Raw genomic sequence first — 19,267 nt, 5'->3', positions numbered from 1 at the left:
CAAGGATTCACTGGAGGATTTTCTATGAAGAGAAAATCTGCCCTCTTCGAAGAGGGTGTAGGGGTTCCTGAAGTGCCTGACTCCTCATCTTCAGTCCACAGCTCTACCAGTGGTGAGGCTGGACCAGGTATGGAGGTTGCTGGAACACCAGGCAGCAGGACCTCCAATGGCTGGTAGGCTGGAAAGCTGTGAAGCGAAACCAGATGAAGCTCTTGTTCTATTAGTCCCAGGGCCTGGGTCCAGCAGAACTGATGTCAGCTGGTGTAGGTGTTGTTCCTAACAATGTCAAACCACTGCTGGTCCAGGATCAACATAACAACTGCCCGATCAAAGCATCTGAGCATTCAACTAGCATTAGGCAAGAATTTAGCTAATTTAGCTAATGCTATTAAAAACTATTACTACAGTTTTATTTATATATCCCCAAATCGCAACACAACAACAGCCACCTAAAGGCACTTTACATTATGAGGTAAAGATCCTACAATAATATAAAAATACAAGAGTCACCTAAATTTGGTTAACAGCAAATCTTGTGTAAAACCTGTGTAAATTAATAATAAATTAATGACAAAAACACATCCTTACCATATGTTCCAGAAGACATTTTTACATAAACAAAGACTGGTCAGTTGCGATGTTATTATCATTAAGATGGTGCAGGAACAGCAGCAACACAGGAATATCAGATGCACCTACTTGCTATACAGGTGCTGATTAACCGAGTAATAAAAATAATAGGGAACAAAACTTAAACACAAATTTCATTTATTGTTGGTAACACAGAGAGACTTTTATGTGCCATGAATCCATGTTGTTTGGGGACAAAATTCAATTTAAAACATGCCGAACAGTAAATGGAGTGCTTCTTATACAGCCCTCTTCTACTCTACTGGGACACTTTTTTTGCAGAGCTATATCCAGATGGATGAATAATATTTATTTTGAAATCAGCCCTCTAATGTTGTTTTGGAGTGAGAAAATATCCACAGATAGGTTGTAAAACACGAGTTTCATTTCTGTAAAGATAGACATCTTATAGGGATTGACTAACTTCTGGAGCCAGCCTCCAGTGGCTGCAAGAGGAACTACAGTTTTTGGTACTTTCTGTGTCACCTGTAATCCTTATAACAGGTCAGAGGAAGTAATATGAAGTCAAATATTGCAAAAACAGTGAGCGATAAAATAAAATACATCATCTTAGTCACATCCATGCTGTTTTTATATTAAAAGCACACAAACAAGACACAGTCAGAGGAACAACTTCAAGCCTCAGGAAATAGACCCGTCCAAGAGGCACATAAATGCAGGACAGGTCACTGGATGAGAGCCTGGTGCTGCTTGAGATTTCTTCTTGCTTGAAGGGAGTTTTTCCTTCCTACTTTTGCCAAGTGCTCGCTCAAAGAGGGTCATCTGATTTATGGGGCTTTCTCTTTATTATTGTGGGGTCATTACCTTACAATATAAAGGGACTTAAGGCAACTGTTGTTGGGATTTGGCGCTATATAAATAAAATTGTTCTTCAATTGAATGAGTGGATTTTGGGGTCCTAGGGCAGAGGCCATGACACGTCCCTCCTCACAACTTGCTTTATTTTTCTTATCTTCCGATGTTCCTTCAGGATTTACCGCTTTATTTTGGTCATTGGTTGCTCAGTTTCAAAACAGCTCCAAACCTTCATTCTCCCCCCGCCTCACACTTCTCTGCCTGAATGAGTTTGGACAGAAATCCATAGTTTCTTCTTACTCTGATAACAACGTCATTTTTCTTTGCCAAATGTTCAGCTTTGGCTCATGGCAGTGTTCGCTGGGATAAATCCAGGAGCACTTTTGTTCAATGGCTGTCTCTCTGTGGACTCTGTGACAGCAGATGTTTGTACGTGCAGAATATTGCGAGACTGCAATTGCGAACGACATGCTGCTGAATTTCCTGTTTGTTCGTGTGACTTCATTGAAGTCTGTGCAGAAATCTCAGAAATCTCCTTTCTGTTGAGAGCACGTTTACTCTCTCGGTACATTTAATAGACAAGATGGCCTTCAGCTCATTTCTAAATAGTATTACTACGTAATGACTGGATTTACTTGACATCAAGTAGCTGCTTTCATTTAAAAAATGTCCTATTGCCATAGCTACAACCGTCCATCTGTTCTTTATACATCTTGGTGAAGATGAAGGTCAGAAGATATTAATTCAGAGATACGAGCATTCAATGTATCATCAACATTTTTATAGCTGCATAAATGTACTGATATTAATAAAAGTTTTCTTCATTTGCTATGGGTGGAATGATTTAGCACAACCCCGGGCTAAATGTAACCATTCCTCTTTTGTTTGCCTCGTGTCTAATCGATTTGCGACAGATAATGAATAGTTATCGAGCTGACAGTGCTCTGATGGAGAGAGATAAAAGTGCACAAAATAATTATCATCTCTCCAGCTTCATGGAGTAATGAACATCTGAAACACTCATCTTCACTCCTTCAAGCAGCAGAATCACGTTCAATCGGCTCTTGTGGAAACATCAGGGTTTGTTTCTTTTTATTTTATTTTGCTTCACTGCCAGACCGAATAGTTTCACTTCAAAGACAGCTGAGCAGAGAGAGACAGAGAGAAGTTCATTCCCACTGTTCATTAACGCTGATAAGACATTTTCTTTTGGGGAAATAGGAGACCCTGAATAGTGGGAGACTGATTTGATTACAGAATTGAAAAATTACAACATCTGACACCCAGCTGGGGCTGGCATCTGGATGATGCTGAAAGGGATGCTTGGAGCTCTAAAGAGAAAAACAGAAAGTTAACAGTTTTATACTGAACATACAGAGGAGCTGACACAGGCATGTGACTGTTTCGTCTATAATTCATATTAGAATATTTTGTTTATTTCTTTTTTATGAAGAGTTTGAATGGTTAATAGGAGGCAGAAAAAATAGAGCTGCATTATTACATTTTTGACCACACGGGGGCAACAAAACAAGAAGTGATATGAAAAAGAAAGTTTCTTTAGGACTCTATTCAGTCCTGCTTAGATGGACTCACACTTGACTCTAGAATACTTTGGACAGAGGACTTCATGCCTGACTGTGATGTGTTCGGGTCCTGTGGCTCCAAAATAAGTCCAAGACATCATCGGTCCACGACCGTGCTAGACAGCTGGTATGAGATGTTTGCGCGGATGCTGTGTTTGGGTTTCACCAAACGTGGTGCTGAATATTGTTCCAAAAGTCTTTGTTGTTTGCTCAGATGCAACTTTCTATATAACCGTTGTGTGTGACCTTGAAACCTCCCTTAATTATGCTCCAATAAGTCTAGGCTGTTGGACGCTCTATTTCACGCACCTTTTTTCGCTCACTATGTGTTGATACACCACTCTGCTTTTAATTTGGCTATTATTCATCTCTGGCTCACTTCCACAGCTTGTCTTTGTATTGTTTTTCTCCCCTCACATCCAAACAGTCGCAGCAGATGACTGTGCCTCCCTGAGCTTGGTTCTGCTGGAGATTTCTTCCTGTTAAGAGGGAGTTTTTTCTTCCCACAGTCACCAAAGTGCTTGATCATGGGGGGTCATCTGATTATTGGAGGTTTCTCTGTTTTCTCTGTACAATTCTCCTATTAGGCTCTCGATCTTACAATATAAAGTGCTTTGAAACAACTGCTGTTGTGGTTTCTGTCATATAAATAAAATTAAACTGAACTGACCTGAACTGAATTGAAGAATAAATTGTATTTGAAATTTTAGACTATGATAATTAGAATGATGCAGTGGTTACCACTGGCACCTCATAGCAAGAAGGTCCTGGATTCAGATCAGTTGGCTTACATGCATAGGTAAGGTCAGAGGTCAGCAACCTGTGGCATGTGACTCACAAAACATGGGTTAGAATTAGGGTTAATGATGGTTAATGCATAAACAACATTTATTATTTTATCCTATCGTAAGAGTAGTTGTCAAACAGCTAACAGATCATCTGCAGAGGAATGGTTTATTTGAAGAGTTTCAGTCAGGTTTCAGAGCTCAGCACAGCACAGAAACAGCTTTAGTGAAGGTTACAAATGATCTTCTTATGGCCTCTGACAGTGGACTCATCTCTGTGCTTGTCCTGCTAGACCTTAGTGCAGCATTCGATACTGTCGACCATAATATCCTATTAGAGCGATTAGAACATGCTGTAGGTATTACAGGTACTGCGCTGCAGTGGTTTGTATCATATCTATCTAATAGACTCCAGTTTGTACATGTAAATGGAGAGTCCTCTTCACACACTGAGGTTAATTATGGAGTTCCACAGGGTTCAGTGCTGGGACCAATTCTGTTTACATTATACATGCTTCCCCTAGGCAGCATCATTAGAAGACATAGCATACATTTTCACTGCTATGCTGATGACACCCAGCTCTATCTGTCCATGAAGCCAGATGACACACACCAATTAGTTAAACTGCAGGAATGTCTTAAAGACATAAAGACCTGGATGGCCGCTAACTTTCTGCTTCTTAATTCAGATAAAACTGAGGTTATTGTACTCGGCCCTGAAAATCTTAGAAATATGGTATCTAACCAGATTCTTACTCTGGATGGCATTACCTTGGCCTCCAGTAACGCTGTGAGGAACCTTGGAGTCATTTTTGACCAGGACATGTCCTTCAACTCACATATTAAACAAATATGTAAGACTGCTTTCTTCCATTTGCGCAACATCTCTAAAATTAGAAATATCCTGTCTCAGAGTGACGCTGAAAAACTAGTTCATGCATTTATTACTTCCAGGCTGGACTACTGTAATTCATTATTATCAGGATGTCCAAAAAACTCGCTGAAAAGCCTTCAACTAATCCAAAATGCTGCAGCAAGAGTCCTGACAGGGACTAGAAAGAGAGAGCAAATTTCTCCTGTTTTGGCTTCCCTTCATTGGCTTCCTGTTAAATCCAGAATTGAATTCAAAATCCTGCTCCTCACATACAAGGTCTTAAATAATCAGGCCCCATCTGATCTTAATGACCTTGTAGTACCATATCACCCTATTAGAGCGCTTCGCTCTCGCTCTGCAGGCCTACTTGTTGTTCCTAGAGTATTTAAAAGTAGAATGGGAGGGAGAGCCTTCAGTTTTCAGGCCCCTCTTCTGTGGAACCAGCTTCCAGTTTGGATTCGGGAGACAGACACTATCTCTACTTTTAAGATTAGGCTTAAAACTTTCCTTTTTGCTAAAGCATATAGTTAGGGCTGGACCAGGTGACCCTGAATCCTCCCTTAGTTATGCTGCAATAGATGTAGGCTGCCGGGGGATTCCCATGATGCATTGAGTTTTTCCTTTCCAGTCACCTTTCTCACTCACTATGTATTAATAGACCTCTCTGCATTGAATCATATCTGTTATTAACCTCTGTCTCTCTTCCACAGCATGTCTTTATCCTGTCTTCCTTCTCTCACCCCAACCTGTCGCAGCAGATGGCCCCGCCCCTCCCTGAGCCTGGTTCTGCCGGAGGTTTCTTCCTGTTAAAAGGGAGTTTTTCCTTCCCACTGTTGCCAAAGTGCTTGCTCATAGGGGGTCATATGATTGTTGGGTTTTTCTCTGTATCTATGAAGCGCCTTGAGGCGACTTTTGTTGTGATTTGGCGCTATATAAATAAAATTGAATTGAATTGAAATTGAAAGTGCATCTGTCATCCGCCCGTCTGTCAGCCAATATTTTTAGATATTATTTAGCTGATGAAAAAGTCGATGTTTCCCTTGAGAGATGATGGAGAGCAGAAACCTGACTGGGGTTAAGAGGCAAATCAATATTGGACATATTAAGCAATAAATAAATGAATTAAGTCTTGATGATTATGCTGCTCAGTGTCTGCTGTAAATATGAAATTGTTTGGAAGCACAGCTCTGCTTTGCAAAGAGGCCGGAAAAAATACAGAATACATTACTGCATGTTTTTGTTATTAAATGTTCCATTATGTTTTATTTGTGTATACATATACGTGTGTGTGTGTGTGTGTGTGTGTGTGCGTGCGTGTGTGTATAAAGAAGTGGAAAGGGATAGCAGAGCCACACCAATGCACTTTACAAACTCTCACTCACAGTGTCCATGGCAACAAGAGCCTTGGAGACTTGCGCCAGGATAGAGGAGGGTCAGCCATTGCAGAGTTTCTCTGTCATGTCCTCGCTGATGCTGATTCTACATTCTCTCTGTTTTTCAGTTGACTGACAGTCTTGATGAGAAGTGAGAGAGTCGTCATAAAGGGCGGCCCATCTCACCATGTCCATCCACCCAACCTGTCAACCACCCAATGCCGCTCCTCCCGCTCTCTTCAAACAGATTCATATTGGAGATGATGACCTCTCTCAGGAGACATCTGATATTTGAAGTTGGCAGTGTACACTTGCTGCTATGTTGAATTGGTTATAATCTCCTCACAGCCCTTTTCAATTCCTGACATTTTAACACAAACAAGGACGTATATCTGACAAAGACTTGCTGCAGTCTGTGCACATAAACACACCTGCAGCTTTGCAAATACTATTAAGAGTCCCTGAGTCCATGAACATCCCCTGACAAAATGATGAATAGCTTCGCTAGGCCCGTATTAGGCTTGACCTTCACCATCATAACCAATAAAAAAAGATTAGATTAGAGGCCATAGAGTTCTAAAAATAGTTTTACTTGAGGTCAAAAACATCAGAAACACTCTCATTATGCATATCCATTTTGTCTTTATGTCACATGGCATATCACATGGCATATCACATGCTATAAAAGGCAGAAAAAAGTGCATGATTAGCCCTAAATTTGTGTTGTTTAGGAAAACATATACACACACTAACCTGTGCTGTCCTCACCCTATTGTGACTTTGTAAAACCAGAATATTTCCTTCTGTTTCTGGGCCAGGATTGGCATTATTTTGCCCAAGAATGGACATTTTCTAACCTGAAATATTTTACCAGGTTTGTCCACAACTTTATTCCTCAGTGAAATATATCTGCAACTATGTGGAACCAAAGTTCATGCAGAGATTCATTGTCCACAGGGGATGAACCTGTTTGACTTTAGTGATGCTCTGACAGTAATATTTTGAAATGTAAAGCAACTTAACTTCATGTGACTTAGTAACTATCTAGGTGACAGTCAGAGCATAGGTGGTATTGAACCTCAACAATGAATGCTATGACACCAAAGGGCACCGACAACAAAAACACAATGGAGAGTTTAAATTCCACGCTGTCTGGTAGCAGAGTTGAGTCTTCAGCTGTCCGTGTTGTCCGTACAGCTGTCCATGGCAGTCTTCCACGTTAAAGCACCCAACTTTACAGCATTAAAAAGCACATTTACAGCCTGGATACCTGGATAAAGTATGGGGTCACGTCTGCTTTGACTGGCATCCTTGGTATCCTAACACGGACAGCTGTAGCGTCAACTCTGCTAATTGACAGCGTGGAATTTGACCTCTCCTTCACGTTTGTGCTGTTGGTGCCTTTTGGTGTATTTTTACTAAAGTGCCTTACAAATAGTCGTACTTGCTGTGTGGTTCACTGTATCCAAGAAGTGTTTTTCAGTGTTCGTGGTTGAAATAGTAATATTTTATTAGATTACATAACACTAATGAGTGGGTATTAACTCAGTGGCTAATTTGTTACGTACACCTGTTCAAATGCTTATTAATACTAGTATCTAATCAGCCAATCACATGGCCATAACTTGATGTGATAAGGTTTGTAGGTTATAATTCAAACAGAGCATGGTTGCTAGTGCCAGGTTTTCTTGCACTGCCAACTCTGGGATTTACAGAGAATTTCCAAAAACTCAAACATATCCAGTGAGCAGCAGTCCTCTGGGTGAAAATATGCTGGTGATGCTGGACATTACAGCAGTGTACTACTGCTTCAAGCACATGGCTAAGGAACATTAAATCAAATACACACCTGTTTCAACCAAAGTATGTAGAAGAACATCCCAGAATGCACAACATGTTGAACCTTGAACTAGATTGACTATAGTACCAGAGAGACCACAACAGGTGCCATTCCTTTCAAATTGTACAGGTTACCGAAACTATAAATTTCCACGGGGTTACCAAAAATCGAACATTAGAAGACTGGAAAAACATTTCTTGGTCTGAAGAGTCTCGATATCTGATCTGGATGATAAGGTCGTGCTTTCTATCAACAGTTCAGGCTGGTGGTGGTTGTGTAATGACATGGGGGTTATTTTCCAAGTGAGGATTATTTAAATACAGCCTACCTGAGTATTGTTCCTGACCATGTCTGTCTTATTATGACCACACTGTGCCAGCTCCTGATGGCCGCTGTCCAAAAGTCTTGTTGCCAGGAAAATAGGAAATAGGTGCAGTGATTTACTGGAATGTGTAAAAGAAATACAGTGTATATGGCAAAAACAGTACAGTACAGTTCTAATGAGGTCAATGTGTGTATTTGGATGTTTGTTTCCTGATCCAGGCGTGTTTTTACTGAATTGACTGTGTATTTGAGATTATTGCCATGCTGAAATATGAAGCTGCTGATGATTAGATGCTTTCCATATGGTCTGCATCACGGATCGAAATCTTCCTGCACTTTCCTGCATTCATAATTCCAGAATTTTCTGCGAGATCACCAACACCATGGCTGAAAAATGCAACCCCCAAACCATAGCAGAGCCTCCAGCGTTTTACAGATGGCTGCATACACTTGCTGTTGTACTTCCTTTGTCCATATTGACAATTAATCACTCCATAATATCTGTTGCCAGTGATTTTCAGTGCAGTTGCTAAGTCATTTGGGATACCTTAGCCATTCCTCAAGAATAGCTTTTTGACAGTCGCCTTTCTGCCAAGACCATTTCTAATGAAGTTTTGGCAAACAGTGGCTGGATAAACGGATCCGTGTCTGAGGTCCTGTGTCACATCTTTTCTAGATTTTCTTTCTTAAAGACTTGGCTTTCCGATAGCAATCATCTGCTGGAGGTTTTAAGCCTTTAACTTCTTTTTTGGCCCCCAAAAAAGTTGGGTTTCCTCAACGTTTTTGCCTCAAATCTTTCGAAGTCAACTTGTCCGCACAAAAATACAGTTTTATGCCTGTCAGACTGTTTCCTTTGTAGCATTTGTTTTTAGAGTCAACAAAAATGGTAACAAATTCTGTGTTTTGGTGACAGGTTACTAGTAAATCTTTTTTTAAAGCCTAAATATAAAATTAATTTATTTAAGAAAGATCTCCAGAAAGCCAGGAGAGCTACTGTTAAAAACTGAAAACTCATTGGAAGTAAAGTATAGCAATGAAAGGTGGCGCAAAGAAGAAAAGATTCACTAGAAAATTATTTTGGTATTTTCTGTTTCTGCCTTGAACCTCGTCCTTCTGGCTAACCACGCGATTTAAATGTGACACTACAGATCTGGTTGCCATCACACACCATTACTGATCATTTAAGATTATAAGTGTGCGCGCCTGTCACCAGGTTTTTTACTACTCTTCTTTGTTCACAAAGAGCTAGAGGAAAGAAAGGTTCAAACACTCCTAAATGGCATCCAGGCAGTGAAGAGAAAGAACACCAAATATAATTGCACAAGAAAAATCACTCAAGTTCAAACATCGTCCACGATTTCACCTGGATGTCTGAACAACAATCATGTTTTTCTCTCATCAAGTTCTCTTTGTCTGTCCTTTGACATGAAAAACACCACAAACACATCACGAGTGTTACATTTTATTTGGTCTTATGTCTTTTTGAGCTTTTTTTTCCTTTGTTTTTCTCCACAGGTTAAAACCCATTTTAATAGTCAAGAGAAATAAAAACATTTTCACATAACTGTATACAGAAATAATCCTCTTGTGCACAATAAAAACAGTTGATTAGGCCCAGCCCAGTGCGAGATTTCACAAAAATGCAACAAGAATGAATTTTCAAAGCCCAAGGACTGCAAAACCTCTAACTCGCAGGAGCAGAGAGTTTTGAGAGAGATGTAAAAATGACTGCCAGGGCAATGCAACAGTTGTGTTATCACATCGCCTAGGTTGTAATAAAACACACAATAGACATGGAAATGAATCTAATTACAAAAATAGCAAATAGATACAAAGGCAGAGAGGTGGTTGAGCTTGTCTGCTACCTTAAGGTACTTACAAACATTTCCTCTCCATCTAGCAGTTTTATGCACATAAAAATTCAGTATGGGTGCCCCAAGGGGACATTCGGCTGCAATTTAAGTGTAAGATTTTGCTGCAATGTACATAAGGAAAAGGAAATCGAGCTCTAACAGGCACATTTCTCAAGGCTTTTCAGTAACACAGACAAAGTACTAGGGCTTGCAGAAAAATCAGTTTTGTGCAGATTTGGCCAACTTGGTGAACGGGAACGTAACATTGATCTGTCTCATGTGAAGCACCCATACATCTTAAATACTCCAGTGAAAACCTAGAAAATGCTTTGTTCATATGAAGCAATCAATCCATCATCCTAACGTGGACTGTGTCCCTGACCATCTTGAGAATGAAATAGTTTTAATCCAGTGTGTAAAAAGATGGCCATTTATAAATATCCACATTAACCCCTATATATATATATATATATATATATATATATATATATATATATAAATTTTGTCAATGTCCTCAGCTGGCTGGCAGGAAACTGTCAGAATGCAAAGTCTTTTTCACAGTACTGTGAAGCTGTGAGTGGGAGAGATTTGACCACTGAGTCATGGGGATTTGTACCATCCAAACCGTTTCAAATTGCCTCTCTGGATCGTTTAGAGTTCAGCCATTTAAGCCCAACCATGAGCACCTGAAAGAGACCACCTACTGTTAAATACCCTCGAGCCTTAGTAAAAGACTTTACCGTCTTATATCTGTCTAAGGAGACGTTAATCAGGTTAAGCCTCGCCAGTTTAGTCACCTATATATCCGTTAATATTGATTTTTTAAAAATGAAGACGTCTTTGTCACTAAACGTGTCAGTGCTCTGCTAAACCTGCAAAGATCCGTGAGCAAACATCAGTTCACTGGAACCGACTCGACCCATCAGTTGATATCACCTCTAGCTAGTGCTCAACTTTAACATTCACGCTACTGCGCATCTTAAAATGATTTATGCTTAGCTGTCCTTAATGAATGCATGATGGGGAAAAGGTGACATTTAAGGGGCTTTGCCTGTAGGACTACCCCATGAATCCAGATATACAGTAAGAGATCACATGACTAAGAAAGATCCCAAAAATATCAGCAAATGTTACAGAGAAGGCCATAAATCAATTCACACTTTCTATATTTAAGAGGGGCTGTTTACTTAACCAACTCACAAGCAGCACAGAAGCATAATTTACAGGTTGTGCGGCTCCTGTCTGAGGAAGATCACGAGGTAATTGTGTGTCAATAGCAAGACGGAACAATAATCACAACCGCAGGGCTGTTGTTTGCTGTTGAGTAGAGGGGAGGCATGAGTATGTGGGCCTTGGACTTTATAACCTCATAGATAAAGTCTGTGTTTACTTTCTGCACTGAGCGGCAGCTTTCTCCAGGAGCCATCACTGAGGCCTTGAACGTGAACTGGTCTTTCTTTCATTTCTCCTATTCACTGGCTTTTTGTTGTTACTGAAAAAGGGACAGCAGATGGTGACCTTGGATGCACAGGCTAAAAAGAATTAGGAATAATATTCACAGTTTCAGAGCCTGAGCGTTAGCTTACACACCTGGCGGCGCCTGTCACAGACACAGCTTTTGTTCCCGTCCCTATTGGGATGTGCCACACCAGTACAGTCGATGAAAGGTCATATTTGATCATTCTGTCTCGGCCTATTAAGGCCAAACAAAGGCCCGGGCAGGTGTTTCGATTTAATACGAGCCAGATCGAGCAATAATGCGTGTCTGTCACTGACAGCTAGCTGGGGGACAACTAAACAAGGGTGAAAACCAGGCATATTTGTAACATCCACTTAATTGAACACAAACAAGCAAAAGCAGCAAAGGTAAATGGAGTGAAAGCCGCTGAAATGGCAGGCCATCTATTTTGTTGTTTCAGAATGTGCTCTACTGACCTGCCAAGGTAAAATTTCATCAATAAAGCAAATACAACACACGTTCAGCCTTAGTTTTTTTCCATCCGGCCTTATTGAACCATTCTCCAATTTGCCTGGTAACCATGAAGGAGAGAAAACATACTTTAACCGCAGCTGCAGCAATTCTTCACTGGACTTCCTGACTTTCTTCAAGTCGAACAGTGTTCCCTGCCACTGTACGTAATCATTTCAATTCAAGCCTTCAGACTGTTAAATGAGTTTCTTTTTCATGCCAGAAAACAAAACAAAGCTCCCATATTCTCCATTTAGCTTTCTTACTTTAACTAGAACAAAGTGCATTAATAACACTCAGCATTTCCCTCACTGTCACACACTAGTCATAAAAAGACAAAAAGAAGGAACACAAGTAAAGACAATATCAGTTAATATGTCCTAAAGAGTGACCAAAAAAGAGAGTTTATTCTGCAGACTGCTTGGGTGATTTGCTTCATGCCAAAGGTTAGCGTTAGCTATTAGCTACTGATGGCTAAATAGGCTGCTATTTAGTTTGTTTAACCATCTGTGTTATCAGGCTCCACCTAGCTGGGCTCAGTCTTATCAAAATGAAGACTGAACAGATAAAACTATTGAAAATTAAAAAGTAAAATAACCTACATTCAAAAATTAATCATTTCAGCAGCTTTTTGTTTTTTTCCGAGCTGAGCAGGAGCAACAAACACAAAAAAGCACTTTTATTTCTTTTCAAACTCTAGTTTAATCACTTCTGTCATTTCTGCAATATGTTAAGGTTTGCCAGATCATTTTATCAAGTGCTTTTTAGTGGCTTTACTTTTTTACTTTATAACCTCTTGCACAATATATTTGACTATAACTAATTTAGGGATTTTCTGGTTTCCTAATTTTGCCTTAAAGATGACAAATATATTAGGTTCATAAGCACCTGGCACTATTATTTATAAAGCTATTACAGGTGTCTCGGTCTCCCTGAATAGCATTAGTCCCATGGAAGTCTTTGCATGATTACTGCTACAGCTGAATCAATGGTTTAATCAAGGTAAATCAGATAATAAGTATGCATGTAAACACATCTGCTGCTCACAAAGCAGCCAAATTAAACCTGTGAGTGCAAGTGTAACCTGAACAAACACAAAAACAGCACATTCTACTGTTCCTCTTTCACAAAGGGTTTTGTTTTCTTTTTTTAATCTGGTTAATGGCTCTGATTTTTCACCTTTAAAATTTTAAAACAACACCACCACTCACAGGTGGCCTCTTGGCTTGATGAGGGTCAGGGCCTTAGGGGTTCTCCACGGTGCCATCTCATTAGATTTCATTCATGTAATAGCCAGTTGCCATTCAATGATTAGGGGTAATGGTCTGAGCTTGAACTCTGAATGAAGATCATAGACTCTCGTCTGCTCGCTGCCACCGAGCGGCTCAAAGCAGCTCACTGGTGGCCAGAAATAGGGCTCGCCTTTAGAGATTTCAGTTCCTTTCTCCCTGTCAGTTTGTACTCGGGGCAGTGATTTGCAATGACGGATGGGGCGATGCCTGAAAGCGCAGAGCATCACAATCAACTCATCAAGACTTTAGTATTGGAGTGCTGGTTGTCAGCTCCTGCAGATAAATGGCAGCTCTGGTTTCTAAATCTGACAGCCAAAACTGAGAATCGGATGTCTTTGTCCACAAAAGGCTTCCTAAAATGTGTCCCTTTTATCCCCTCAGCGAGCTGACTGTACATCTTTCAGATTAGAACATTACGAACTGAAGTAGGAGTATTTTTTCTATGAATAACTATCCAATTGCAGCCTAAATAATTCATTACCAGAAAGGCTTCTAACCACCTCGAGAAATTACGAGCAGGAGTAAAAACATTGTGTCCCAGGTAATAATGTAATCATTTGTGTAAAGCACTGCAGTTATTGAAAATAATATTTTATGTCACTGTACACACACAAACTTGATGGAGAAGGCCAAATTGTTCTTGTCATCATCGGGGCTGAGAGAAAATTAAAGTCTGGCTCCAAGAGAACGTGCAGACATGACGTGACTGGCAGGTTGAAGTGGATACTTCACACACGGACAATTTATGACAGAAATAACCTGCCAGACGTTTCAATCATCTCGATTTCCTTCATGTTTTTCTTTTTTTTTTTTATACTGTGGGGGCTCGCAGAGCATCTGTTGACAATAACAGCTACCCAAGTGTAATGACTATCAGAAGATAGCTGTCGTGACTTTGCGTGTCGACGTGAACAGACAAGGCAATAACTCGTCACTTGTCATGTCTTTAAAATGTCGGTGGGGAGGACAAGAGAGCGGAGAAAGGTGGAGAACGCTGCCGAAGGATAAACTATTTTCTATACTCATGTCCACGTCCAGGTGGTGGCAGGTGAGTTGTTCAATTGGAGAACAGGTTGACATCACGACAAGCACGCTGTCAAACACTGCTTGGGTAAACATGTCAGATTTGGAATGGTGGCGGTCTGTATGTAATCGCTTTTACTCGAGTGTTCACTGCAGTGGAACTTTGTAACCCTCCAGGTACATACCAACTACACAGTCATCTACATGACAAACTGCAGCCTCGTTAAAATCAGGCTCAAGGATTTAAAAGAAGCCTTTGTCACCTTGTCTAACAGCACTCGTATCCTTCTTAACTGATTCATAATCCAAGGGGTTGGTACGACTATTTTCTTTTTATTTCCTAATCAGACAATTTGACATTTACGCCCACTTTCCGCAGCAGTTGCCAGATGTGCGGAGGCGTGACAGTAGGCAGCGTTCTGAACTAGGTCTTATTTCCCTTTTTTAAAATTCCTGATATGACTACCTCCATCTAATTTCAAATCGCAGAACAGTTAAAATGTGCACTTGTGCATTTTGCCACATCTCTGTGACAGGAGGCTGTTTACTCAATCTAAAAAATCTGCAATCAAATATAGTATAGAAGACACCCACACGTTAGCAGCTAGCTCATTCAAAGAATTAAAAATGAGATCTTTACAAGCTGGCTATAGCTGGTATACACAGTAGAGGACACACGTACACGTTATTGGGCCAAAGAAGAAGACAATACACCTTTCAATTTCAAACCATAATGCCTTGGTAAAATGAGCACTCTCCTGCAAATGGACTCTGTCCTAGAACAAATGCCATCTCTTCTAGCTGCATAGAAACCTGGCTGTGACTGAACTGAACGCTCTGCTGTCAGGACAAAACTGCCCGCAAGAAAAACTTTCCAGATACGAAAGCAGTGAAGGCAGAACAAAATGAAAGGAGCAGAACTATCTCCCAAATCACCTCAGGGGTTAAGATGCAAAAAATAAAAAATAAAAAATTGAGCTTTGACAGCGAAGATGAAGTCCGGTCAGGAGCTGTAGCCAGTGGCAACAGAGAGACAAAGAAATGGAAGACAGAAAAGGCGGCTCAACCGGTCTTTGAAACTTTATGCATGTGATAGTGTGCAGCTTAAATCTACACATAAGCCGGAGCGGGGCGCAACTCGATATGCGGGGCATTTTTCTAATGTCGGGGCAAATTAATTAACCAAATATCTCAGCGCTTTGTTATGCTCCCTGCTCTTATCGAGAGGCTAATTATCACTATCAGCTTCCTCTGTACGTCAGTGGGATTATTAGGCTAATCACAAAGCTTTTCCCTTTGGAGACAAGGTTTTCACTCTTCGACAGAACAAAGCTGTTATTGTCCTCCAATGACACGGTGACAGCGATGGAGCGAATCAGCATTTGTACTTGAAATGTTAGAGTAAAGCCATCGTTAACAGGCTCAGAGTTTGTGCTAGGTAGGTGGGTCTCTCAGGTGCTTCACCTGCACTGGTTTAGTTATGTTGAACCAGTGCTTGAGCTGGCTGTCAATTAAAAAAAAAAAAAAAAAAACACACCCTCAAAAGCTGTTGTGCATTGGTAGTCTGGAGCTATTTTGTTGCTGCAATTTTCCCACAACCTGTCTCACTCCACTACATTCCTCAGGATGATTTTAGAAAATAAACTAATCCCTGAGAAAGTGTGAACATGTTACATTTAGCATGTACACTTATATACCACAACATTAAAACCACCTAATACTGGGTAGTGCTTCCGATTGCTTTCAAGAGTGCATGCAGAAACATGCACGTTTGCATTAAAGTTAGCAGTGGATCGTTTGGGGCTGGTGGGTTGTTCAGGATTGTTGCGGCCCTTCTTGCTAATGCGGGTTTTGATCCGAGTCCAAATCAGAGCCTTAGATTTTTGAGAAGAGGGTTCTTGGTCTGAAACAATGCTAAGGCAGGTGATACGTGTCAAAAAAATCCACACATTTCACAGCAGAAAATAGCAATTTAAAAATATTGTCAGTCTTATTCACTTTCCCCCTCTGAGGCTTTAATGTTGTGGCTGATAGGTGTAGAATGATCAGTAATGATAATGAACCATGAGAAAGTTATTGCTGTAGTGCATTCTGGTGTGCTGAGGCTAAAAACATGATGTTGCCACATCTGTACAGTGAGGTTCTCCCTGTATTCCTGTTATTTTTTTTTTTTTTTTACCAAAACAAAAACCATTAAATTGGAGGGACGCTGCTGTTCTCACAACGCTAAAAACATCTGCTGAGCCAGGGAATATTGGACATTGCCGATCAAGAAACTTTAGCAGACATTCTGGAGAGTTAGATGAGAACATCAGTAGCACTTTCATTTCAGTGTGGAATCCATGAAGCCAGGTAAACTAAGCAAAAACAAAATTGCTCCTGTCAAAGGTAACAAGTCCATCTAGAACTTTAAGTGTCAATCAGCATTAAATTCGACTGGAAAAGCACCAAGTTGTGATTTTTATAGGTGCTTTTGTGGGTAACATTTTCTTGGTTATGAGCACTGACTTCTTAAGTCATCAGCTGGTAGATTAGCAACCACTGAGTGACCAGACGTCACTGCAGAGGGATAAAACAGAAAATGCTTTTTGTGTGGCCTTCACAGATCTCTGGAATGTTTTCCTTGGACTAACTTTTCCATATTGTTCCATGTTAAGCAATCTGCTTTGCGAATGAATGATAATAAGAATGGTTTCAATCTTCACATGTAACTCTCTAGGGAGGGGAAAAAATGAAGCATCTGGCTCATATTTACTCAGACATTAAAATTTGGTACATGAAGAAACTCAGAATCATGGGTTGTGAGACTGATAACACCTACAAATTAAGCAGAGTTTTTTTTGTAAAGTACTTTAAAATACTTTTAAAGTACTTTAAAAGTATTTCTAACAAAATCTGAGAACCATATTTTCAAATACTCTGTGTGATTGTGTCAGTTTGCTCTGTGTTGTTCTGTTCTGGCACTTTGAGGAGGTAAAAACAATGCATTTGCAAACAGCCTTCGTCCCAGGACTTACACAGTCACAGCGGCATTCTTTGGCATATGACGGGAATGCGGAGGGCACCCCTGTCTTGTTTCCTGTGCTGTGTCGCCTGCCAGCCTGAATGAATCTGCCAATTCCTGGCATTTCCCACAGAATGTGACTGGAATGTTATCTGCTTCCAAGTGGAATGCCTGGGTCACGGTTTCATCTCTGATTTCTTGAGCGACCTAGTATCCACTCAGAGTGCTTTCTCCCATAATGCAACACGCAGACGCAGTTTAAAAAAAAAAACAACCAGTAAGCTTTCCTTGAACAATGAGTCTAGACATACATGCAGACGATATTTTTCTTACACTGCAATGCTAAGCTGATTTGCAAATTTAAGCCAGATTCGTAGCATCTTCCCTACGCACCAGATTAACCATTCAAAGAGCCTTGAAAAGATATATATTAAAAACACTTCACGAAATAAGGCACTCCAATTTTCCATTGTCCTGAAGGCGTTCAGTCTGCAGAGAGGTAGAGGCAGATGAAGCTGTGCAAGTCGCCTTATCCACCTCTGCATTGTCACAATGCTTCAAAGGTAAGGGGAGATGAAAGCAGTTGATATGAGCAGTCTGATAGAATCTGAAGATGGGGCTAGTGATCTGTATCCTGCTCCTTCAAAGGGATAGAGAGACAGAGGAAAAAAGAGAGAGAATGAAATGGGCACCAGCTATTGGTTCACAGGCAGCTATCCCACAATTCATTGTACCACCTTTCACTGGCTTTCTGGTTTCCAAAGCAGCAGGCTGGTGTATAAATAAGACCTGTGATGATTGGTGCTCCCAAAGGGGAAAACTTCCCTTGGTAGGTTGAGTCATGAGTGTGCATGTTTTTTTTTTTTTTTATATAACATCCGAATCCTTGTTCCGAAGTAGGACATAGTAGTGGAAACGGTCCTGGACTGTGCTCCTGCAATCAAATCCAGGCTCATATCATTGAGAATAAACTCCTTGTCGGGGCAAGGCTGGATTCAGAACCTGTCGTCTTTGAGTTGCGTCGGGGACTTGAATGGCTTGAGCCCCAGTATCCTGCGGGGGTGAGCCCTCTCTTTGGTGCCATCCAGAGGCTTGTTGCAGGCCCCGCAGCCAAAGTCAATAAGGGCCGAGTCAGCTGAGTTAATGGGTGCTATACGGAAGGAGGGCAGCGTGGGAGAGCCGTTGGCAGAACATGGGGCAGAACGCGATGTGGGAAAGGGAGCTGAGAAGGGGTCAAAGGGTGAGGCACCATCCGAACCACTTGACGGATCAGCCTTGAGGGCAAAGGGGTCGCAGTCAGGAGAGGGGAAAGGGTCACAGTTGGTGAAGGGGTTGGTGGGTGACGGCTGATAGCTCAGTAAGTTGCTTTCTGAGCGGTGTGGGCTGCGCCCACCACCTGAGTTTCCACCACCTGCTGAGATAAAGCTCCAAGGGTCGATGCGGGGGCGGATGGGAGATGGGCGGGGCCGAGGAATGACGCTGACCTCCAGGCGGCGTGTTTTGGGGCTCCAGAGCGCAGGGTTGGGGTGGAGAGCCTTGTCATCAAAGTCCTGTGTGTCTTGGCACAAAGGCAGGTCTAAAACTGAAAAGCACATAAAAGGAAAGAAAAACATTAACGAGGCACTGAAAGACAGTATCTGTCCGAAAAACACTGGAAACATTTTAAAACACTGTTTTTTTGTCAAGTATATGTAAGGTGAATATAATGTGGTGGGGTGTGCAATTTCAACTGTTTGCAACTGGAGTACAACATTTTGACAAGGTGCTAAAAATTCCAAGTGCACAGCAAGCTGCTGGGCGACGATTCGTCGCTGAGCGCCTGACACTTTTTCAAGTCATTCAGAGTTCATAAGCAGTCAGTACAACACTGTGCTCATTACTGTCCCAGTGGACCCCATCCA

General features: G+C 41.1%; 1 protein-coding gene across 1 annotated transcript in view; it reads right to left on the bottom strand.

The window, feature by feature from the left end:
• Positions 1–14,147: 14,147 nt before the first annotated feature.
• The window catches only part of LOC120739075 (mitogen-activated protein kinase kinase kinase 11), a 48,938-nt gene continuing 43,818 nt past the window's right edge, over positions 14,148–19,267 (bottom strand). The window contains exon 10 of the mRNA XM_040040740.1: positions 14,148–18,948. Coding sequence (XP_039896674.1) covers positions 18,362–18,948 — 587 coding nt within the window. The 3' untranslated portion in view covers positions 14,148–18,361. The remainder of the gene's footprint in view (positions 18,949–19,267) is intronic.

The sequence above is a fragment of the Simochromis diagramma genome, unplaced genomic scaffold (genome assembly GCF_900408965.1).
Source record: "Simochromis diagramma unplaced genomic scaffold, fSimDia1.1 OVJJ01000317.1, whole genome shotgun sequence".
Lineage (NCBI taxonomy): Eukaryota > Metazoa > Chordata > Actinopteri > Cichliformes > Cichlidae > Simochromis > Simochromis diagramma.
Note: the sequence above shows the minus strand (reverse complement) of the source record. Positions and strands in the feature narration are given on the sequence as shown.